Source organism: Glycine max, chromosome 16, assembly GCF_000004515.6.
Source record: "Glycine max cultivar Williams 82 chromosome 16, Glycine_max_v4.0, whole genome shotgun sequence".
Lineage (NCBI taxonomy): Eukaryota > Viridiplantae > Streptophyta > Magnoliopsida > Fabales > Fabaceae > Glycine > Glycine max.
In genome coordinates, this window is record NC_038252.2 from 26,644,262 (window position 1) to 26,669,242 (window position 24,981).

Below are 24,981 nucleotides of genomic sequence, written 5' to 3' on the forward strand. Positions count from 1 at the left end.
TGCTGCACGCGTTTTGAAATAACATTATCACAACCATAACTTCATCTAACTTCCTGATTGAAGCATGGGAAATAAAGCTTTTCACATTTTTCAAGAAGTATGGATGCTACATTGATTACAGAGATTTTGTTTGAATAGTTTGGTGGTTTGACAGGTTTGTATTAATCATTAACTCTCTAGCCTGTACGAAGTTATTAGTCTTTTTTGGAAAGTCAATTGGGTAGATTGTATCCCTATCCAAATCAATATCTTTTCTTGTACAGGATATCTAGAACTGTTTTTCACTGTGACCTAGGTTGTTTTATGCTCCTTAATTTACAGATATATTGCAGTTTGGACAGAAAAAAGCTTGCTTGCGTACTAAGGGAAGGCAAGATCCGTTAAGCAGTTTTAATTTTCTCTTTATTCTGTCAAATGACATCCTCATCTACTAGTATAAAAAAAGATGTCTTCATCAGCTTTAGAGGCCCAGATGTTAGGAAAGGTCTACTTAGCCATTTGAAAAAAGAATTGTGTCGCAGGCAGATTGAAGCCTGTGTGGATGAGATACTTGACAGAGGAGATGAAATATCATCCTCACTTCTCAGGGCAATTGAAGAATCACAAATTTTATTGGTCATATTCTCAAAAGACTATGCTTCATCGCAGTGGTGCTTGGAGGAGCTTGCCAAAATGATTGAATGCTTGGAAAGAAACAAACAGATTCTTGTACCTGTTTTTTTTAACGTAGATCCATCAGATGTGCGGCAGCAACACGGAGAATATGGTGATGCTTTAGCTAAACATGAAGAAAAACTCAAGGAAAACATGTTCAAGGTACAAAGTTGGAGATCTGCTTTGAAAAAGGCTGCTAATTTATCAGGGTTTCATTATCCAGGAAATTTTGAGTACGTTTAACTTGTTTTCTCTTGTCTTTTCCCAGTTCACTTTTAATGTATCGTGCATTTTGACCAATTACTAATTTAATTAAATATGAGAAAACACAATAAAATTGTAGACCAGTTTAAATGATTATGAGAGAAAATACAATAAAATAGTATTGTAAGAATATATTATTATATCAATAACATATATAACTCTTTGTTTTATAATATGTATTTCGACATTAATTCTTGAATTTTAACAAATATTTCAACCTTTGTTTTCTGTAATATGTTCCTTCAAACACTAACAGTTTCAGAGTAGAATCTTAGAATTAGAGATAGTGATAACCTGTGTCATTAGATACGGTGATGGTCTAAGGAAATGGAAATATATACAATTCCTGTTATATTATGTGTTTGTTCTTTTGTCTTGCTTTATCCATTCTCTTTTTTATATAATTTATGTCTTTCTACATTCTAGTGATGAATCTGATCTTGTCGATAAAATCGTAGAAGATATTTCGGAAAAGTTGAGCAAGTCTAGCCCAAGTGAGTCGAATGGTCTGGTTGGAAATGATCAAAACATTGTGCAGATTCAATCCTTATTGCTAAAGGAATCAAATGAAGTAATTTTTGTTGGAATTTGGGGCATGGGTGGCATAGGTAAGACAACCATTGCCCATGCTATGTATGATAAATATTCTCCTCAATATGAGGGTTGCTGCTTCTTGAATGTAAGAGAAGAAGTGGAACAGCGTGGACTGAGTCATTTGCAAGAGAAACTTATATCTGAACTATTGGAGGGAGAAGGTCTCCATACAAGTGGCACAAGCAAAGCAAGATTCTTCGATTCTGCTGGGAGAAAGATGGGTCGGAAAAAAGTTCTCGTTGTGCTTGATGATGTGAATACTTCGGAACAATTGAAATATCTGGTTGGCAAACCAATTTGCTTTGGTCCAGGGAGTAGAGTGCTGATAACAAGTAGAGATAAGCGTGTGCTTACTAGCGGAGGAGTTTATCAAATTCACAAGGTCAAGGAAATGGACCCTAGAGATTCCCTCAAACTTTTCTGCTTAAATGCCTTCAATGAAAGCCATCCCAAAATGGGTTATGAAAAGCTATCTGAAGAGGTAGTTAAAATTGCCCAGGGCAATCCATTAGCTTTAAAAGTTTTGGGTGCAGATTTCCATTCCAGAAGTATGGACACATGGGAGTGTGCCTTAAGCAAAATCAAGAAGTATCCAAATGAGGAAATTCAAAGTGTTTTAAGATTTAGTTATGATGGACTGCATGAAGTGGAGAAGAAGGCATTTCTAGATATTGCATTCTTTTTCGAAGAAGATGACAAAGACTATGTTACAAGGAAACTGGATGCTTGGGGTTTTCATGGAGCTAGTGGGGTGGAGGTTCTCCAGCAAAAGGCTCTGATCACAATATCAGATAATAGAATACAGATGCATGACTTGATACGAGAAATGGGTTGTGAAATAGTTCGTCAAGAATCTATTATATGTCCAAGAAGACGCAGCCGATTGAGGGATAATGAGGAAGTATCCAATGTATTGAGACAAAACCTGGTAAGAGAAAGATATACCATATATATTAATTCCTTTACAATTGTTTTTGTATGGAAATTTGAATCAGTATAAAAGTAATTTGATTACTTTACATAGATCCCCTGATGTTCGCATTTATTACATACACCACTCGATACTCTTCCATTTTTGAATCCTACAGGAAAGTCCTTAATTTTTTGGCTTTCACACCCACTCGGTTAGGAAGGTTCAAACTAATATTAAAAAAAAGAGAGGTATAGGATGTAATAAGAGCAAGTCTTAGAGGAGTCCATGTAATTTACTCAAGTATGTACTTAACATTATTCTAAGATTTTCAGGGAACCGATGAGGTGGAGGCCATGCAAATAGATGTGTCTGGAATTAAAAATTTACCTCTGAAATTGGGCACTTTTAAAAAGATGCCTCGTCTGAGATTTCTCAAATTTTATCTCCCATTGCATGCCGAGCTTTCCCTACTGCAAAGCCATGATGGACCTATTTGGTCTCCGGAGAAACAAGATGAGCTACTTTTATCTGCAGGGTGCAAACAACTCATGAGGGTTGCAAGTGAGATTCACATAAAATGTCTTCACTACCTTCTTATTGATGACTGCTCAGATCCTTCACTACTCGATGAACTAACATCAACTGAGATGAGCATGCTGCAAAACATAGCACAAGATGCTGGAGTGGAAATAATATTGAACTCATCCATTGGGCAACTCAGCAGTCTTGAATGCTCAGATGTGGTTGATCAACAATTTAAGAATCTTCCCAATGAGCTACTTTGCTTAAGATGTACATATTACCTTAAGCTTTCTAAGAGCAGGCAACAAGACATCGGGAAACCCAAGCTACATATTCTCTTTGATAGTTTAAGGTATTATCAACGAATATCTGTCAGTCAGTTGTATAAACCAGTTGTCGTATTTCCTCCGAAAAGTCGTGCAGAGATGTGGCTGAAAGGGGCTAAAAAGGAGGTAAAAGGATTTGTCGTTGCCACGTTCTACATACATCTTTACACTGTCCTTTTCTTCTTGTCTCCTTCTACCTTTTCCATCACCATATTTACTCAAACAATCACTTTGTCATTCCTTCTTTTTTGTTGCATTTTACTCTCATTTTTCACAACCCGAGGAGGGATCAAGTTTATGCAAGAGTAACTATTTTGATCATTTGTTTCATCTTTATCTTTCATTTTCTTTTAATCTAATGGCTTAAAAAATAACTCATCTTTATCCTTTAGATTAAACGAAAATGAAAGGTTCTTGTTCTCTTATTACGAGTTTGTAGTTCTAGAAAAAAAAAAAAAAAAGCAACTCAACTGATTGTCAAATTCTAAATAGGATAAATTAATTCAAGTAAACTCCCATTGACTCTTAAGTGTGTTTGAAATCAAATGTAATTCTTGTTTTCCATTGACTCCACAATGACTATGTTGCTAAGATTCACGATTTAAAGACATTAATTTTTTTTAAATGGTTTTACTTCGGGATCTTTTATTTTACATATTTATATATTATTTGATCATTCACGTAGTTTGATCTTACTTAATGTGAATGTAGTAATACTGTATTATTGTGATTTTCTGCTTTGCTTTGTTATGGAGGTAAAATTAATGTTGAATTATTGTTATTTCAAGGAAATGCCATGCTTATATGTTGTCAATGAATTTTTTAAATATTCATTATGTAAGTTTATGAAATATCAAAGATCACACTAGAAGGAGAGGTTGAATAGTATACTAACTAAATGTATAATTTTTTTTTTTGCAAATAGAGGTATTTCACAAGATAACAAGTGATATAATAGATATGAATTGTGTTGTCCAATGATAGAACACAATTTTTGTTAAAACAAAGGTTTGTCCTCAAATGAGTGGTAAAACATTTTTTTGTTAAAACAAAGGATTGTCGTCAAGCGAGTGATAAAACAAAGTTTTTCTTTTAAAAGCTACTTGTGTGATAAAGTGCATCAAAAAAGACTTGATGAAATACAAGTTAAAACTTAAGAGAGAAGTACAAACATTTGATTTATATTGTTTCACTCAAATCGATCTACGTCTATTTCTACTTCACAAACTATAAAGGATTCAACTAATCAAGACTAATTATAAAACAAGTATTCTAACCTGTTACTTTAGGCTACACAAGTATTCTCAAGGCCACTACTGACACACTTCTTAGACTCCCATTGAATTTAAAAACACCAAGTATTGTTTTGTCACTAAGCCACTCTTGGCTTTCACAAATAGGTTGTTTGATGGAATCCAAAGATTTGCACACTCAAAGAGTGGATAAACAATAAGCTCGAATACACAATATAACTTTGCTAAGCTAAGGATATAACTATTTCAAGTGCATAATGTATTGTCCAATGATTACTACAGATTATCGCTTTCACTTTGTTACTTCTTTTCGTATTTCGCTTCTTTTCTTCACTTCATGACTTAAGTTGCTATTTATAGACTTCATTGAAGTATCTAGTGTAGGATTTGTGTCTTCCTTCTTGATATGACCATTGTCTCATATTTTGTCGCAAGGCCACGTGGAGCGCTTTGGCTGGAGAGACAAAAAGCAGAGTACCAACAACTATTGACAAAGTACAAACAACTGTTGTTGTCTTCTCCCTTGTCGAAAGTGACTTTTGTGGAATACACCTCGGTTTGTTCCTTTGTTTTTGTCCTTACCTTATGTTCTATATCTCAATGAATCTAGGAACTTTTGCATGAAATTCAAATATTGGCAACTCAAACATAAGAGAGACAAAAACAAAATATTAAAATGGTTAGGTTTGTGCACTCCCCTTTTGTTGTTAACTTGAAATTAGTACAATACATGGACGTCACTTATCTATTATACATATAAAAAGATAGTGTAAGTGATTAAAGTCAATTGGACATGAGTAAAGGCAACTCAGTGTGTAGACGTTGGTTTTCACAAAGAGTGGATGATAGTTTTATAACAATGCGTTGGATGCTGAATTTTATTTGTTAATAAAAAAATTTCCACTTAATGATTGGAGGCATACTTAAAAGAGTTGAAGATAAGGAATTAATATCAAATGTCCACTTAGAAATAGTTCATCAGTATATCAACAATTTATACCTTTGTGATGATCAAAATTATGGGCAAGGATGGATCGTCTAGTTGTATCATTGGATCGTCCAATCCTAACAATCTCCTTTTTTATGATGACAAACCATATAAATTTTGATTAAGATACAAACATAATCATGTTAAGATAGAAGGATAATGCATTGTAAAGGCAAATATCACATGAAGGGGGTTGAATTGTGATTTTAGTAATTTTTAAAACCTTTCCACAAGCAAACAAAATTTTTCATTCGAAGAAGAAGCTTTGTAAAACAGATAATAGATCTTAAGAAAAACCCGTTTAGATGATGAAAAATAAACACGTAAAACTCAAGATGTTTTCAAAAGCCTAAAAACAAATTCAGACCCTAGGTCAGTTAAAAGCAGTAGGAAAGCACACAAAAAAATTAAACACGAAAAGTTGCACTGGTTCGTCTCTACCACTAATACTATGTCCAGTCCTTGGCAAAACACTAAGTTCCACTAACTTCTCTCAAGTTACACGTATTGTGTTATAGACACTTCTGACTCTACAAAGCAAGCTCTACCTCAAGCTTGATCATACCCAGTATTCTTTGTCCTACCATGCCACTGTTGGCTCTAAACAAATCATAATAGATTTGTGGTTGAAGATTGATCAGAGACTAAATCTAGAATCATCTCACAGATGGATATACAATCAACACTTTGTCTTTTTCTCTTAATATGTTCAAGGTGTTTTGAGAACTTTCTTTAACTTTACAAGAATGTACATAAAGATTTTTGCAGAAAGAATTATGAATGTTTTTCACACAAGATTATTCTTCTAAGTCTACAAAGCTTCTGGTTATATAAGCCTCATCTTCAAGTGTTTGTTATCTCACAACGGGTAGATTTCTTCACTTGATCTTCATTTGATGAATATGGTCGTTGGGAGCATTTAATGCACGTCTTTTCCTCATACAGAACGTCCATTCTTCAAAGCTTACATGTTGAGAACTGCAACAGGTAGTCACTTCCTTTGTGTCAGAGCAAGTTTTGTGTAGTAGAGCTCTTCTTTTGATGGCGATTGAGGAATTTTAGAACTTGAATTAATTTATTCTTTATAAGATTTGAAAGATCCTAGGAGAATGTTTCTATAAAAGAATCTTAGACGTAAAATATTAAATGATGTGTTAAATGTCATCTTAAATGTCGTATTAGATCATGACTCCATTTGCCTATTTCTAAAACATCATACACAAATTTCTTAAGGCATGCTTTGATAAAACATCAGACACCCATTTTGTATAAGGCACAACTTTTAACCTTTGTATTTATTTACATTTAATCAAAATAATTAAGGGTCTCGATTCATCTTAAGACATAAATGTCTTTTAACTTAACAAGTCCTTCGTCTGAGGTGGTTGATTTGAGGATCTTTTAGTTTGAGGAAAGATTTCATTAGAATATTTGACTTTATTTTCTATAGAGGCATCGGACGAACCAATCTGCATATCTACAAAATCATCCTCAAGATCTAATAACTTCCTATTAGATGTTAGTTCATCATTGAATTTAACATGAATAGATTCGTCTACCACTAAAGTCCTTAAGTTGAAAACTTTGTAGGCTTTAGATGTATTCGAATATCCTAAGAAGACTCCTTTATCCACCTTTAAATCAAACTTAGCCACTTGATCTTTAATGTTTAGGATAAAACACACATATCCAAATGGATGGAAGTATTAGAAGTTGGGTCTTCTTCCTCTCCATAGTTCATAAGGAGTCTTTTTGAAAGGTTTGATCAATATTATGTTTTGAACATAACGTTGTATTTACTGCTTTTGCCCAGAAGTGCTTAGGGAATGAGTTCTCACAAACCATGGTCCTAACCATTCTTGTCGAGTTTTATTTTTTCTTTCAACTACCCCATTTTGTTGAGGACTTCTCGGCGAAGATAAATTATGGAAAATACCACTATTTTTACAAAATGATCTAAACTCAACATTCTCAAATTTAGTGCCATGGTCATTTATGATAGAAGAGATTAAAAAACCTTTTTTTTTTTCTTTTTAAACCCTTTTACAAAATATTTCAAAAACCTTAAAAGACTTATGTTTATGTGGAAGAAACTATACTCATGTATATCTAGAATAGTAATCAACTATAAAAAACCATATTTTTCCCTCATAGACTCAACATTCTCGTTGGTCCAAACAAATCCATGTGTAATAGTTGTAACGATCTAGAAGTGCAAACAACATCTTTAGATTTAAAAGAAGTTTTGATCTATTTCCCTTGCTAACATGCTTCATAGAGAAGATGAGTTTTCCAAAAAATCTTTGGTAGTCCTTTTACTAAATCCTTTTTGGTAGTTTGGAAATGTGTTTTAGATTGCATGCCCAAGTTTTTGTGCCAAACCCATCTTTCATCTTCTCTAGAAAGTAGACATGTTACATTTTATTTACTTAGGCTGATCAGAACAATTTCATACAAATTGTTGTGTCTTCTAATAGGAACAGGGACTTGTCATCTTCTGTCTTGACTATAGATTGGTCTTTGTTGAAGGATACACTATAACCATTATCGCAAAATTGACTTATGCTCAATAAGTTATATTTCAAATCTTCAACATATCAGACGTTGTCTATGGAGGCTAAAGCAGGGATACCAATTTTACCTATACAAATAATTTTTCCCTTACCCATTCCTCCAAAGGAAACTCTTTCTCCTTCAATTGGTTTTATGTAAAGGAACATAGACCTTTCCTCGTCATGTGTTGTAAGCAGTCACTATCCTGGTACCAGCTTAAACCCTGGCCTTTTCCTACCAAGGATATCTCAACTTTTTTGTTTGTATCTGTCACCAAACGAATGCTAGCTTGTTCATCGTTTGAATTGTTGCTCTTCTCATTGTTTGAGTCATCCTAGGTGAACATCAGACTTTTCTTTTTCTAGTCTCCGAAGTGTCTCTTTCTCTTTAACTAAGGACATTCTGCCTTCATATGTCAAAGTTTCTTACACTTAAAGCAAATGATCTCATTGTTTTCCTTCTTGTGTTTCTTTTTAAATATTGTATGATCTTTATGTCTAGAAGAGCATTGAAACTTTCCTTTCTTCTTCTTCATTTGTTGGAATTTTCTAAACATAAGGGTCACTTCATCAGTTGTGGATCCTTGAAAATTGTTATCTGAGCTGTCAGACTTAGTCATCTGCACCTTCAAAGCCTTAGATGAGTTTTTTCTTTCTTCTCGTTTAGAACTGGTTGAGGGTAGTGAAATTTATTTTAGGCAGATGATCCTCATTATGAAGGTGGACTTCATTAACCCTTACTATACCTAACAATCCATCCTATGCTAGGGTTTTTAAGTTTCTAGCTTCTTGGATGGCTGTTGTTTTTGGTTCCCACACCTTAGGAAAGTTATCTAGAATCTTTAGGTTAATTTGAGCTTTGGTAAAGGTGTGCCATAGAGCTTCAAGTCCATTTAGAAGAACTTGCAGTCTCCCAAACATATCATCCATAGATTCTTTTTCCTTCATGTAGAAGCTTTCATAGTGACGCAACATAGTGGCATATTTTCTGAATTGGACATCTTTTATTCCTTCATAATTAATGCTTAGAGAGTTCCAAATCTCTTTAGTTGTCTTTAATCTATATATCTTGTTGTACTCGCTTCTAGAAAGAATTCATGTTAGTGTATAATGAGCATATGTATATGTATGTATGTATGTATGTATAACATCGGAAAAAAGTAAAAGAAAACACAAAATAGCATCAAAACCACACTTTTATAATTAAGAAGAATGTTTAAGTACATAAAAATTCCTATCCTTCTTTCCCTTTTGTCATCTACAAAAAAAAACTAAGTGTTTAAAGAAAGAAATGATAATTTGAACATCATTGTCACACTTGATTGGAAGGTGGTGGTGGTTGAACTAGTGGTATTGAAGTTGGTGAGGGTGGAGTAACTTTAGCATGAACAACAATGATGGGAATGACATTGTGAATAAATTGATGATGGACAATCGATGATGGTTAGATGAAAATACCCAACATGTTATGTTGAGCTTATTGGAGATTCTACAATAGCATAGTCAAAAGGTTTCTAAATTGAGTAGCAATGGCAGACTAGATAAACTACTCATACTACTCATTTTCCAACCTTTGTTGTTCGGCGTAGGCTTGCAAAACTCGTCTAGTCTCTTCCTTCTAATTTTCTAGAGTCTTATACACCATAGCCTGGGTCTCCTCCTTCTGTCTTACTAATGTAATATCAAGCAGAACTTGGACATTGTTAGCAATCAATGTTCTAGGAGCAACAAAACTCAATGATTGAGGGACAATATAAGAAGTGTTGGAGAATACTACCACTGCATCTGGAACATTTTGTTGCATAAAGATGACTTCATTTGAGGTTTCTTGTTGCTTGGACGCAAGTTCAATATGAAGAATTGAGATACCCTCATCAACTTTAGTAGTATTGTATGCAGTTGAGGACACATCAAGTACTACCTCATTCTCTTTAATTGTGAAGTCAATGAGAACCTCATTAATCTTTGCAATGTTGTTCGCTACTTATTGCTCTAGCCTTGCTTGCTTTGCTGCTTGTAACTTAGCATATGCCTTTGTTTCCCTTGTAGCCTTCATCTTAACAGCAAGTGTTTTTTTCATACTCTTATCTTGTAGGCTTCTACACTTCATGTAGTTGCTCAATGTGATCCTTGAAGTCTATTTCATCCATCTTTGAGAGATCAAAGACAGAATCATAAAAGATGATAGAGTTCCTTCAAAATATCAATGGCTCTATTAATATGAAGACTATGTGGGTATGAAATAGCCTGATTAAGAGTATACATTTATGCAAGGATACCACCTATCATAGAGAATTCAGCAGGTGTGAGATGAAGATTAGATGGATTCACTAGAATGATTTTTGACAGGGGCATCCATATGTCAATCTTTTTCTCCTACTGAACCTTTGGGGGATTCATTTCTAAGGAAGGATCCATATGACTTTTTGTCAAAGTTGCGAGGGGGGCCTTATTGATGGAAAGGGTCTCCCTTGAGGATCTTTTCTTCATCTTCTCTCTTTTTCTTCAAATGGGTCTTGAGACACCCTCTACCACACACATAAATGTACTAATAATAAAAGGAATAAGAAATCATAATTAATTAAAAGTTTTTAAAAAACATTTAAATAAAATCATTTTAAAAGGGTAAAAGGTTCGCATTCACTTTTCTAACATCATAATATAACTTGTCCAATAAATAATAAAATCATCTCGACTCAAAACAAGACGGTTCAAGACTTCATGCAATTAATATAGAAACTTATGCCCCAATGTCACATCCTATTAGAGCATTGTGTCCCGACGTCCTTCAGCACAAGGTTCCTTAAAGAAATTCACCTAGTCATCTGCTCCCACGAACATAAAGTTTGAGATCATCACAGGATCCAAATACAAACAACACACGGGCAGTGAGTTATCACATTCCTAACTAATAGAGAGAAACAAGACAAGACGTAGATATACATATCATATAAATGAGATATAACTTACTTTAATATAGCTCACGTCATTCCACCACTTTGTCGCGTAATATCACATCACAACATGTCTCATTCATTTTCACATCATTCATGTACTCAAGGATCAAAACACAATATCACTAAATCAATCAATATCGACCAATACACAAGCATTGTGCAATAGATGTTCTAAGACTCAATCCTATATGCAATGTGGTACCATGTTAGTGAAAAACATTGTCAGACGCTTAAGAGTACATGACAAGATAAATCACACACTAGTAAGTCAAGTCACTCTCACTAGGTAAAATCATAGAGAGACCAGTCAGGGTCACGCTGTTTTGCGAGAATGCTCCAATCATGTGGGATCGGCACATGCTTAAAGGAGCTCTCAAACCGGGTATATTTACCCCCAAGGCCTACACTCCGAAGAGTTTGTCAGGGCATCTCCCTCTTGATTCAGGTCCAACCCAAAAAATATTTTAGCACACAGACTCTATTTATGAACTGTACAAAACACACGACTCCTCAATTGTTCTCAAAATAATTTTATCTCGACGCGCTTGTGATTAAACTCATCGGGTCCCCACAGTGGTTCACATCACAATACTCATCGCGGATTAACTTGTCGCCCTTAAAGGGTCTTATAGTTATGTGATTGTATGATTTATAGCTCACAACTCAATGCACACAACATCTCAATACACATATATATTAGAAGTCAATACATACCCAATTTATCACATACATTCGGTCTCAATCACAATGGTATAATCTCAATTTAACATGTTATCACACCTCATGAATCATATACACTTTACCTATGAACTATGCAATACACACAACTACTCAATTATTTTCAAAATCATTTTAATTCGTCGCGCCTCAAAGTGATTCAACCCGTCGGGTTCCCATAGTGGATCACATCACAATACTTGTCGCGCAAAAACTCGTCGCCTTTAAAGGGTCTTACAATTGTGTGATTGCACAGTTCATAGTTCACACCTCAATACATATAACATCTCAATACACATATCATTCATCACAGGTTCAATTTGTCACTTACTCACAATTTGAATCTCCATTTCATAATCTCCCTATAACATTTTATACAAAATGCTTTTCACAACATGGGAAGTAAAACCCCTTAAACAATTTTACACAATCATATTAAAATCAATGAATCAAAATCATAGGTCAAAACACGAAAACATTAAGAACACTCAAGTTTATCAACCAATTCTCATCAGAACATCATTTGGTATGTCAAACACAATAATATTGTATTTATAATCATAAAGGAAAAATTATAATTCAATAAACATCCCAAAATAAACTCCAATTTAATTCTCTAAGGATCCATGCACATGTTCATTTTATCCCCAATTGCAATAAATTCATCCCTTACCTCTAAGCACACTCAAGTGTGTAGTCTGGAAGTGATAGCAGTGTCTCTAGTAGTTCCTTAAGATTCCTCAAGCTTTTACTCTGTTTGCTCTGTTAGGGTTTCCAAGCGTTAGAGAGAAGGAGAAGAAATTGTAACCTTCATTTTACTGTCAACATTTGAGACTATTTTTCTCTCTGCAAAAACATTTTTTCGTAAATCCCAACGGCTAGACTGTGTGCAAATGTACTAGGAAAGTGGTGTCCCAATTTCACAATGATCTAACGGTTAACGAGTTCAAGGTCTTAGTTTTACTCGGATAGATTTTGGGTGTCTGCGGGAAAAGGAAAAATATAACATCCCATTTTTCGTAAACTAATTTAAAAAATATTGTTATTTGTAAATAAATAGTTTTATAAAAATGATGAGATCATTATAATTAAATAAATAAGGAGAAATAACTTTATTAATTAAAATAATGGTTTGAGAGAAAATAAAAAGGATATTTTATTTATTCATTTGATAGAAAATAAAATAGAGTTTGTTTTTATAAAATAACAAAAATAAATAAATAGAGTAAATAATGGGTTGTGAGTAGCCTAACTATAAATAGAGAAATTTTAGCTCAATTTTCAGACTGACGATAGCTTCTCATCCTCCTCTTCCTCTCAATTTCGTTTTTCCTTCTCTTCCTCCCAAAACTCTCTCTTTTCCCGCATACCACCAAATCTATCCCAGAAAAATGACGATCTTAGACTCATTCACCGTTGGATTGTTATAAAGCTTGAGCACCATGTTTTTAACTCATTCCCGAGCATTCTCACCGTTCGGAATTACAACAAAATGTTGGAGCTGAGAGAAATATCCTTTGCAGCGTATCTTTCTCTTTTCTCGCAGAAACCCAAAACTGTCTCAGTAAAACAAAATGTTGGAGCTGAGTGAAATATCCTTAGCATTAACTTGTTAACCGTTGGATTGTTGTGAAATTTTGATATGTGGTTCGGAATGCAATTCTTCACACCTTTACTGTTGGGATTTGCGAGACAATTTTCATGGAGAGAGAAAAATGAATCACACGAAGCAATACAAAATGGAGGCCTCAATCTTCTTCTATCTGACGTTTGGGAACCCTATCAGAGCAATCAAAGGAAAAAATTGAGGAATCTCAGGAAACCGTTAGATATGCCGCTATAATTGTCATAATACACACGTGAGCCCGCTTAGAGGTAAGGGATGAGTTTATTGCAATTGGGGGTTAGAATGAACATGTGTAGGGATCCTTAGAAGATTAAATTGGGGTTTATTTTGGGATGTTTATTGAATTATAATTTTTCCTTTATGATTATAAATACAATATTGTTATGTTTCAGTACTAATTGATGTTCTGATGAGAATTGATTGATAAACTTGAGTTATCTTGATGTTTTTATGTGTTGACCTATGATTTTGATATAGTTGTGTGAAATTATTAGAGGGGTTTTACTCCCAATGTTATTGTAAACCTTTTGTATAAATTTTTATGTTGAGATTTATGAAATGGTGATTCAAATTGTGAGTATGTGATAAATTGAACCTGTGATGAATGGTGAAATACATGTGTATTGAGATGTGTGTATTGAGTTGTGAGTTATGAACTGTGCAATCACACAATTGTAAGACCCTTTAAGGGCGACGAGTATTGTGATGGGATCCACTGTGAAAACCCGACGAGTTAAAATTATTTTGAAAACAATTGAGTAGTTGTGTGTATTGCATAGTTCATAGGTAAAGTGTATATGATTCAGGAGGTGTGATAACGTGTTAAATTGAGATTATACCATTGTGATTGAGATCGAGTGTATGTGATAAATTGAGTATGTATGTGATTGAGATATATATGTGCATTGAGTTGTGAACTATGAATTGTATAATCACACAACTGTAAGACCCTTTTAAGGGCGACGAGTTAATACTAAGACCCTTTAAGGGCGACGAGTTAATACTAAGACCCTTTAAGGGCGATGAGTTAATGCTAGGATCCTTTAAGGGCGACGAGTTGATGCTAAGATCCTTTAAGGGCGACAAGTTAATGTTAAGACCCTTTAAGGGCGACGAGTTAATGCTAAGACCCTTAAAGGGTGATGAGTTAAAACTATTTTGAGAAAAATTGAGGAGTTGTGTGTTTTTTATAGTTCATAGATAGAGTTTATGTGCAAATATGTTTTCTGGGTTGGACCTGAATCAAGAGGGAGAGGCCCTGACGGACTCTTCGGAGTGTAGGCCTTGGGGGTAAATATACCCGGTTTGAGTGCTCCTTTAAGCCTATGTTGATCCCATATGGTTGGAGTATTCTCGCAAAACAGCGTGACCCTAACTGGTCTCCCTATGATTTTACCTAGTGAGAGTGACCTGACTTGCTAGTATGTGGTTTGTCTTGTCATGTACTCCTAGGCGCCCGAAGAGGTTTTTCACTGACATGATATCATATTGCATATAGGATTGAGTCTTAGTATAGATGTTGCATAACGCTTGTGTATTGATCGATATTGATTGACTTGGTGATATTGTGTTTTGACCCTTGAGTACGTGAATGTTGTGAAAATGAATGAGATGTGTTGTGTTGTGATATGACGTTGGGAGACAAAATGGTGAAATGACGTGAATTATATTTAAGAAATTTTTATTTTGTTTATATGATATTTATACCTACATGTTATCTTTTTTTCTCTCAATTAGTTAGGAATGTGATAACTCACTCCCTGTGTGTTGTTTGTGTTTGGATCCTGTGATGATCTTGAACTTTGTGTTCGGGGGAGCAGATGACTAGGTGAATTGCTTTAAGAAACCTGGTGCTAAAGGACGTTGGGACACAATACTCTGATAGGATGTGACATTGGGGTATAGGTTTCTATATTAATTGTACGAAGTCTTAGACAACCTTGTTTGAGTCGAGATGACTTTATTATTTATTTGGACAAGTTTAAATATGATGTAAAAGAAAGTGAATGTGAGCCTTTTACCCTGTCGAAAGGCTTGTATTTAAATGTGTTTTAAAAACTTTTAATTAATTATGATTTTGTTTTCCTTTTATTAGTACATATATGTATGGGGTAGAGGGTGTCACAAAACTCAGTGAAAGAGACATTTATTCAACCACAGACATTAGCTTCAATCACCCAATGGTGGGTCCGTGTGGAAATAAGTTCACCTTGTGTTTAAATTTCACAATGATCCAATGGTTAACGAGTCAAGATCGTCATTTTACTGAGACAGGTTTGAGTGTATGCGGGAAAAGGAAAGGGTCTATGTGGAAATAAGTTCACCTTGTGTTTAAATTTCACGATGATCCAATAGTTAACGAGTCCAAGATCGTCATTTTACTGAGACCGGTTTTAGTGTATGCGGGAAAAGGAGAGGGTTTTGGGAGGGGAGAAGGGAAAATGAATTTGAGAGGAAGAGAAAGCATAGAGATATATCGTCAATCTCAAAACTGACCTAATATGTCTCTATTTATAGATATAATACTCTCAGCCTATTTTTTACTCTATTTATTTATTTTTTAAAGAAGAACTTTATTTTATTTTCTATCAAATGAAGAAATAAAATACATTTTTTTCTTTCAAACTATTATTTTAATTAATAAATCTATTTCTCCTTATTTATTTAATTATATAAACCTCATTATTTTTCTAAAACTCAATTTATTTATAAAAAAATTTAATTTATTTACGAAAAAAGGAATGTTACAAGTCTACCTTAGAGGATGGACACACACATTGTTGTGTACCAGGGACCAACCAATATGGTCGCCTCTTTACTAGGTTGGGATACACTAGTCGCATCCATTGACGAGAATCAAGAGTCACAATAACATTAGATGGAAGAGCCTTTAAAACTTCATATGGTGAGTGTTCATACTTTTACCTCTTTCACTTAGCTACAAACACTAACTCATGAGGCTAAACATGCATAAGAACAATGACTGTTGATGCTTGAAGTGAGTTTTCTTCATATTAAGCATTTTGAGTGAGAAAAGCCACATGAAATCTTTCCTGATCAGATAGAGGAGTATTCTGCTTCACCTAATGTGGGAATCTGTCTAAATGAAGAAGTGACATAGGTTGATGATTCCTAGGTGAAGAAGGTGGACATAATTCTTCTATTGAAATGAGGGAATCACTAGTAGAAGTATCACTTGCACTAGTGACTTGAGAGGTGGAGTCCATGATTTCTCAAGGATAGTTGGGATAGCGTGAGTTGCCCTTGTCTTCAACTAGGGCACTGATGGAAGCTTGCTTGAGAAGCTTCTATGGAAACTGGATCTTTGAGCTTCAATGAGATCATTCAATGGTGATTTTCAGCCATGGAGACGCAGCGAAAGATAATGGAGAAGAAGTGAGAGGAGGCGCCATCCACTAGGGAATTAGCCATGGAAGGAGGAGTTTCACCACCAAGAGAGTGCCCTTGATAAGAAGCTTAGAGAGAAATCTTCAATGGAGCAAAAGAATTAGAGAGAGGGGTGACACAAAATTAAAGGAGAAAAAGAGGGAGAGAAGTTGAACTTTAAAGTGTGTCTCACAAGTTTCACATTCATCAAAGTTGTGACAAGTGACACATGTTTCTATTTATAGCCTAGGTCACTAATTTTCATTTCATGTGAATCTAAGAGGAATATTTCAAGGATATGCCAAAGGTATCTTAGCATATTCCCTTTAGATGCTACAAGAATGAAAGGTGTGACTCTAGCACCAGGGAAAGGAATATGCCACAAGAATATGCCAAAGGAATATTCCAAGAATATGCTAAAGGAATATTCCAAGGATATGCCAAAGGGTGGAAAACTACACACACCCCTTTGGTAGCTAAGCTCACCCCCATGCCAAAATACATAAAAATACAAAAAAAGTCCCTACTACAAAGACCACTCAAAATGCCCTAAAATACAAGGTTAAAACCATATACTACTATGGTACCCTTAACTTATAGGGTAGGGTGCACTTAATTTGTAGGATACCCTACAAACCTAAAATGGCCAAAATACAAGACCCAAAAGAAGAAGAACCAATTCTAATATTTATAGAGAAAAGTGGAACCAACCTTGGCCCATGGGCTCTTAAATCTACCCTGAGGTTCATGAGAAACCTAAGGCCTTCTTAATCAGCTCTAGCCCAATCCTCTTGGAGTCTCTTGCTCATGGCTCTGGTGATTGGTCCCTTCCTAGGGAGGATTGCATCATCCCCTCCCCTTGAAAAGGATTTGACCTCAAATCTGTTTATTCCTCCTCCTCAGTATTAGCTCTACCTGCAAAAGGAATTAAATCAGAAATGTTAAAAGTGGTGTTAACTCCATACTCTTCTAGGAGGTCCAACCTATAGGCATTGTTATTGATCCTCTCCAAGACCTAAAAAGGTCCATCACCTTTAGGTCTAAGCTTGGATTTCCTCTTAGAAGGGAATCTATCCTTCCTAAGATGGAGCGAAACCCAGTCCCCTTTGTTAAGAACTAGCTCATTTCTTCCTCAATTTCCTTTAGTTGCATACACCTTTGTTTGGTTCTCTATTTGGTTCCTAACCCTCTCATGCAACTTCTTAACAAACTCTAACCTAGATTCCCCTTCTTTATGTATAAAAGAAGTGTCATGTGGGAGGGGAATTAGGTGTAAGGGTATTAGCGGATTGAACCCATAAACAACCTCAAAAAGGGATTGCTTGGTGGTTCTATGAACCCCTCTGTTGTAGGCAAATTCTACATAATGAAGATACCCATCCCAATACCTATGGTTTCAGAAGAGCCTTAAAAAGGTGGATAGAGACCTATTCACTACCTCTGTTTGCCCATCAGTTTGTGGATAACAAGTGGTAAAGAAAAGAAGCTTAGTTCTTAGCTTAGCCCATAAGGTTTTCCAGAAGTGGCTAAGGAACTTAGCATCTCTATCTGACACAATGGTCCTAGGCAAACCATGGACTCTCACAACTTCCCTGAAAAAGTGTTTTGAGAAGTGAGAAAAAGGCCTATCCACCACCATAAAGATAGAGTCTACACCTCTTTGGATTCTAGGAAACCCAAGGACAAAGTCCATATTAATGTCTACCCAAGGTGTAGATGGGATGAGTAAGGGTGTGTATAGCCTATGAGGCATCACCCTAGACTTGGCTTGTAAACAAGCCAGACACCTAGTGCAATTCTTATGGACATCTTTCTTCATATGGGGCCAATAGAACTTTTCTTTGAGTGAGAAAAGGGCCTTGTCTATCCCAAAGTGGCCCATGAGCCCACCCTCATGGCTTTCTTTCACAAGTAATTTCCTGATGGATCCTTGGGGTATGCAAAGCTTTCCCTCTTTGAACAAATACCCCTCAGCAAAATAGAATTCATCTTGGGCCTTTTACCCATAACTCTCATAAATGGGAGAGAAATGTTTATCTGAAGCATACATTTCTCTAATGTTATCAAATCCTTAAATTTGAGCTCTTAGGGAGCAAAACAATGTGTGCCTCTTAGAGAGGACATCAGCTACCACATTTGTTTTTCCCTTTTTGTATTTGATAACATATGGAAATTTCTCTAGGTACTCTACCCATTTTGCATGCCTTTTGTTTAACTTGCTTTGCCCTCTAATGTACTTATGTGATTCATGATCACTATGAATGAAAAATTCCTTGGAAACAAGGCAATGTTCACAAGTTTGGAGGGCTTTTATTAAGGCATAAAGCTCTTTATCATAGGTGGGGTAGTTGAGGGTGGCACCATGAAGTTTTTCATTAAAATAATAAATAGGGTGTCCATCTTGTAACAATACAACTCCCACTCCCACTCTAGAGGCATCACATTCTAGCTCAAAAGTTTTAGAAAAGTTAAAAAGAGCTAGAGCAGGTGCCTTGGTGAGCTTTTCTTTGAGCAAAGTAAAGGCTTGCTCTTGTCTTTCATCTCAAGTGAATGCCACATTCTTTTTCACTGGCTCATTGAGAGGTGAGGAAAGTGTAAAGAAATTAGGAAAAACCTTTTGTAGAAGCTTGCTAACCCATGAAAGCTACCAATATCTCCCACACTTTTTGGGGTGGGCCATTCTTGAATGGCCTTGATTTTCTCAGGGTTCACTTGGACCCCATTTCTACCAACAAAAAACCCTAAGAAAACTATATTATCTACACAAAAGTGCACTTATCTATATTGGCATAGAGAGTGTTTTTCCTAAGGATTGAAAGAACTTGCCTTAGATGCACTAAGTGATAATCTAGGCTCCTATTGTACACTAAAGTATCATCAAAATAAACAACTAAAAATCTACCTATGAAATCCCTTAAGACATGATGCATAAGCCTCATAAAGGTGCTTGGTTCATTAGTGAGCCCAAAAGGCATCACTAGCTGTTCATACAAACCAGACTTGGTCTTGAAAGCGGTTTTCCACTCATCACCCTATTTCATCCTGATTTGGTGATAACCACTTTTAAGATCAATTTTTTAAAAGATGTTGGCACCATGCAACTCATCAAGAAAATCATCAAGTCTAGGAATAGGGTGCCTATACTTTACAGTAATATTGTTGATGGCCCTGCAATTTGTACACATTCTCCACTTACCATCCTTTTTGGGCACCAACAACACTAGCACAACAAAAGGGCTTAGGCTCTCTTGGACCCAACCCTTCTCAAACAATTTCTTAACCTAAGACTCTATCTCCTTAGTCTCTTGAGGGTTAGTCCTATAGGTTGGCCTATTTGGAAGGCTTGCTCCTGGGACTAAGTCTATTTGGTGTTCTATTCCCCTGATAGAAGGTAGCCCAAGGGGTATCTCTTTGGGAAATATATAACCAAATTCATGTAAGAGTTCTTGGATCTTTAGGGGTAAGGTCTCAAATGTAGGAATTGTGGCAGTGGTAAGGGAGGTTTCCTTTGATAGAAGAAGGTAGAAGGATTTTTTAAGAAGGAGTGCTCTTTTGACATCATCTTTTGTTGCTAAATGATTTTCCTTCTTAACAATCTTCTTGGAGGAATCCTTTTCCTCTTTTTCCTTCCCCTTGGCCTTTGAAAACAAGACCTTACTATCCTTCTTTTTCTTTTGTTTTTCTAGTTTTTCTTCCTCATTCCTCTTATCTTTCATAGTTGTTTTATATATGGCCACCTGTGGAGGTGTTTGAGGATGCAACATAAACTTTATTCCAAAGTAGGTGAGTGTTATCTCACCAATTAGGCCATTATAGCTTATTTTCCTATCATATTGTCATGGCCCACCTAAGAGAAGGTGTCCATACTCCATAGGAACTACATCAAAAATCACTTCATCCTTATATGTTCCAATGGAGTAGGGCACTTTCACTTGTTGATTGACTATCATCTCCCCTTGTTTATTGATCCATTGAAGTTTGTAAGGCTTTGGATGGGGAGTGATAGCAAGGCTAAACTTAGAGACTAATCTTGTGCTGAAAAAATTGCAACATGAAGCACTATCTACAATTAGAGTACATGTGTTATAAAAAATTGAATGCCTTGTGTGAAAATTATTCTTTCTTTGAGATTAGGTCAAGTCACAAGATTGGCCTCTTAGAAGCCTTCTGACCATTAAAAGGTCCCTTTCTTCTTGGGGGTAGATTTCTTCACTATATTCTTCCCCTTTTGCTTTTTCCCTTTCATTAGAGGAAGGTGAAGTAGTAGCCTCATCTTGACTACTATAAATGTCTTGGCCCCCCTCGTAATCATGGTTTTCTTGGTGGGGCATTGAGAAGCAATGTGTCCTCTTCCAAGACATTTAAAGCATTTTATAAAGCTAGTATTCTCTTGCATACTAGCCTTAGGGGGTTGCTTTTCTATTGTCTTCCCCTTGTTATCTTTTGGATTAGAAGGTGAATCCCCTAAGATGCCTTGACCTTTGTCTTTCTCTTGGATAAGAGTGAGAGCCATAAGATTTTGATGTAGGCTTCCTTTTAAGTTGTTGTTCTACCCTTATGCAAAGTTGGACTAGGTCATCTAGGTCTCTATATGGAAGAAGCTCAACCTTGTCCCTTACTTCCATATTAAGTCCACTAAGGAACCTAGCAATACTTTTTCTTTCCTCATCCCTAAGCCTAGCTCTTAAAAGGAGTAATTCCATTTGTTGCCTATACTCTTCAACACTCATACTCCCTTGTTTAAGCCTTTGGAGCTTGTCCATAAGCTCCCTTTCATAGTAGGAGGGGAGGTGCCTCTTCCTAAGGGCACTTTTCAAGTCATTCTAATACTCTACTGGAGGATCCCTATGAATCTTTCTTTCCCTATCAAGAGAAGCCCACCAATAGAGGGCATACCCTTGGAATTTAAGGGTAGCCAAAGGAACCTTCCTTTCCTCACTTGTATGATGACAAGTAAAGAGTTGCTCAACCTTCATTTCCCAATCTAAATAAACTTCTACATTGTCCTTCCCATTAAAGTGTGAGAGGTTAATGTTAGCCTTTTGAGGCTTTCTTTCATTTTTTCTCCTATGGGAGTGAGGTCTAGGATGTGACCTATGCTTCCTCTATAATAGTCACTAAGTTCTTTACTTAGGCTCTTGCAAGAGTCATGACTACTATAGGAGATATGTTTTTCTTTTTTTTCAACTTTTTTAGTATTTTCCTTCTTTCTTCTTCCCTTATTTGTTCCCTCTCATCTTGACTTATTTCAACCCACTTTTTTTTCTTTTTCTTTTCTTTCTACTTTTTCTTTCCATAACTTGAGGGAACTCAACTCATCTAATATTCTAGATAGAGGGTCCTTATGACTAGTACCCTTACCATTAACACCAGATGAATGATGAATTATGTTGGTTCCTAAGTTGTGGTTCTTTCTTTGTTGGGGGTTTGCAAAAGGTAAAAGCTAGGGTTCAAAAGAACTCAAGATATGTGTGATAAACAAGAAGAAAGTATTATGCAATAACAAGATAAACTAGGTGTGACTAGTAAAGAAAATAAGATATGAAGGTTAGTAAGAAATTAAAGTGCAAGAAATGTAAACTATGAAAATCTTAAGACTGTTTGGATGACCTCATTTAAGGTTCTCAACAAAACACTCACTATCCTAAGGAAAAATTTTCTAAAATTATTACACACAAATGGAAGTAGGTTGACCTATTGGAGGCTCCCAACTTACTTCCAATGAAAGGCCTTTTTGTTACAAAGTGTGAAAGCAATGAAAGTAAACATACAAGTGTCTAATTACAAGTAAATTGCCAATTACAAAACTACAAAAAAAGGTCCTCAATTTTGGTGTCTATTCTTTCTTTGGTGTTTCACTCAATTTGGAGTGCTTCTTAGTCCAATAGCTCTTAAGGTGGTTGGCCCCTTGCTTCTCGACTCAAATTCTTCAATGGATGACACCAATCCTCCTTTCCGATTCCCTACATGGCAACTCCCAAACAAGGAAACAAAGAGACACGCAATAACCAAAGACCAAAAAATGAAATGAAAGCTAAAACAATATAGTTTTACCAAGACAAATTTTCAAGGATTATTCAACAATTAAAGCAATGAAAAGCACATATAAGCAAGCTAGGACTCAAAGAGGAAACCTAGAATGTCTTTAGAGTAGAGTAAAAACTCTAAAAAAAAGACTCAAGAAACCTCTAGTTTTGACACTTGTTTTCACACTACCTTTTAATCGAAATTTCATAACTAAGATTTTTCTAAAATAGGCACTAATTTATAGAAAACAATTTGAGCCAAAACAACAAGTACACTTCCCTTTTACTTATTTTTTTTCCTAGACATTGATTTTCTTACATACCTGTGTGATTTTTCTTATTTTTTTATTTTATCCAAATCACTTGGTTCTTTTTTTATAATTTTTTTCCAAATGTCTATAAAATTCAGTAAAAATTTCAACTCAAAATTCCCAATGACCAATTCTCAATAATTTTTACTAGTTCGTATGTTCAAGCTGCTAGCATCAGCGATTTCAAACTTCAAATTTTTTAAGCGTGGTATATTGATTGCCTTAGGCTTACTTTCAACCTTCCTATGTATGTTGAACTCACTAGGCTTGTTTAACACATTTTTATGAGTTGAATATTCACTTAGGATTAAAATTTCAGCCAGTAATTCAATCACCAAAACTCAAATTCACAATAGACATAATCATAAGGAAACCTAAAAGTTCAAGAAAAGGTTCACAATCAAAGACTCTCTAAAATTTTGCATGAACATGTTAAGGACTAATTAACAAGCAAGATTTGACTTAAATCAACTAATAGGCTAAAAGAGTTTCATACACTCATGAACAAATGAGTTAGACAGAGAAACAAGAAAAATAAAATTCAGCACAACATAAGGAATCTTATGTGACAAGTTTTATGACTAGACATGACTTCTATGACAAAACTACAATAAGTGAACAAGTCAGTCTAGATTTTTGAGGTTTTCTTCTACTTTAATGTTTTTGTAAGAATTTTATGGTTTAGGTTTCAGCCACAAAAAATAGCAAGACAAAACTCAAAGGAACCTTAACTCAACACAATTCATGGTTCAAGAACAAGAACAAGAAATTTGAACCATAGAAAATCAAATCTAACTTCTATATCAAGTTTAATCGGTGGAAATTCTAAAGAATCATGTTAACAACATTTAACAAAGGACGTGTGAGGAGATACATGGAGAAAAATGAAGAAACAACAATGGAGGAGAAGGTAAAGCTGAAAATTAATGAAGGTTTAAGGAGCACCTACTTGAAGCTCTTGTGCTCTGATACCACTTGATGGAAGCTTGCTTGAGAAGCTTCTATGGAGGATGGATCTTTGAGCTTCAATGGTGATTTTCAATCATGGAGGCATAGCGGAAGATAATAGAGAAGAGGTGAGAGGAGACGTCATTCACTAGGGAATAAGTCATGGAAGGAGGAGCTTCACCACCAAGATAGTGTCTTGGATAAGAAGCTTAGAGAGGAAGCTTCAATGGAGGAAAAGAATCAAAGAGAGAAGGGGGGAGACGAAATTGAAGGAGAAAAAGAGGGAGAGAAGTTGAACTTTGAGGTGTATTTCACAAGTTTCACATTCATCAAAGGTGTGACAGGTGTTACACATGTTTCTATTTATAACCTAGGTCACTAACTAAAATGAAATTCACTTGGGAATTTCATTTTCATTTCATGTGAATCTAAGAGAAATATTCCAAAAATATGCCAAATGCATCTTATCATATTCCAAGAATGTGTCAAAAGCTTAGCATATTCCCTTTAGATGTCACAGGAATGAAAGGTGTGACTCTAGCACATCGGAAATGAATATGACACAAGGATACGCCAAAGGAATATTCCAAGAATATGACAAAGGAATATGCCAAGAATATGGCAAAGGGGGGAAAACTATACACACCCCTCCGATAGCTAAGCTCACCCCCATGCCAAAAATAAATGAAAATACAAAAAAAAATTCCCTACTACAAAGACTATACAAAAATGCCCTGAAATACAAAACTAAAATCCTATACTACTAGGGTATCCTTAACTTATAGGGTAGGGTGCCCTTAATTTGTAGGATATCCTACAAACATAAAATGGCCAAAATACAAGGCCCCAAAGAAGGAAAACTGATTCTAATAATTACAAAGAAAAATGGACTTAACTTTGGCCCATGGACTCAGAAATCTACCTTGAGGTTCATGAGAATCC

General features: G+C 35.4%; 1 protein-coding gene across 3 annotated transcripts; it reads left to right on the forward strand.

Annotated features, from left to right (window-relative positions):
* LOC100305455 (TIR-NBS-LRR type disease resistance protein) lies at positions 1-3,594 on the forward strand. Of its 3 annotated transcripts, XM_006598626.4 has the most exons (4): positions 1-154; positions 322-887; positions 1,345-2,440; positions 2,758-3,594. In XM_006598626.4, exons 2-4 carry the CDS (start codon positions 415-417, stop codon positions 3,580-3,582), a joined length of 2,394 nt encoding a protein of 797 aa, XP_006598689.1. In that variant the 5' UTR covers positions 1-154; positions 322-414; the 3' UTR covers positions 3,583-3,594. The 3 variants fall into 3 exon arrangements, with proteins under 3 accessions (XP_006598689.1, XP_014623894.1, NP_001235633.1); XM_014768408.3 differs by lacking the exon at positions 1-154 and having other exon boundaries at positions 634-816; NM_001248704.1 differs by lacking the exon at positions 1-154 and having other exon boundaries at positions 673-887; positions 2,758-3,582.
* Positions 3,595-24,981: the final 21,387 nt, after the last annotated feature.

What these genes read in the sequence shown, in the direction of transcription:
- LOC100305455 (XM_006598626.4), top strand. Translation starts at nt 415, where the DNA reads ATGACATCCTCATCTACTAGTATAAAAAAAGATGTCTTCATCAGCTTT. An exon ending in CATTATCCAGGAAATTTTGA is followed by an intron (nt 888 to 1,344) that starts GTACGTTTAACT and finishes TCTACATTCTAG; the next exon opens with TGATGAATCTGATCTTGTCG. An exon ending in ATGTATTGAGACAAAACCTG is followed by an intron (nt 2,441 to 2,757) that starts GTAAGAGAAAGA and finishes TAAGATTTTCAG; the next exon opens with GGAACCGATGAGGTGGAGGC.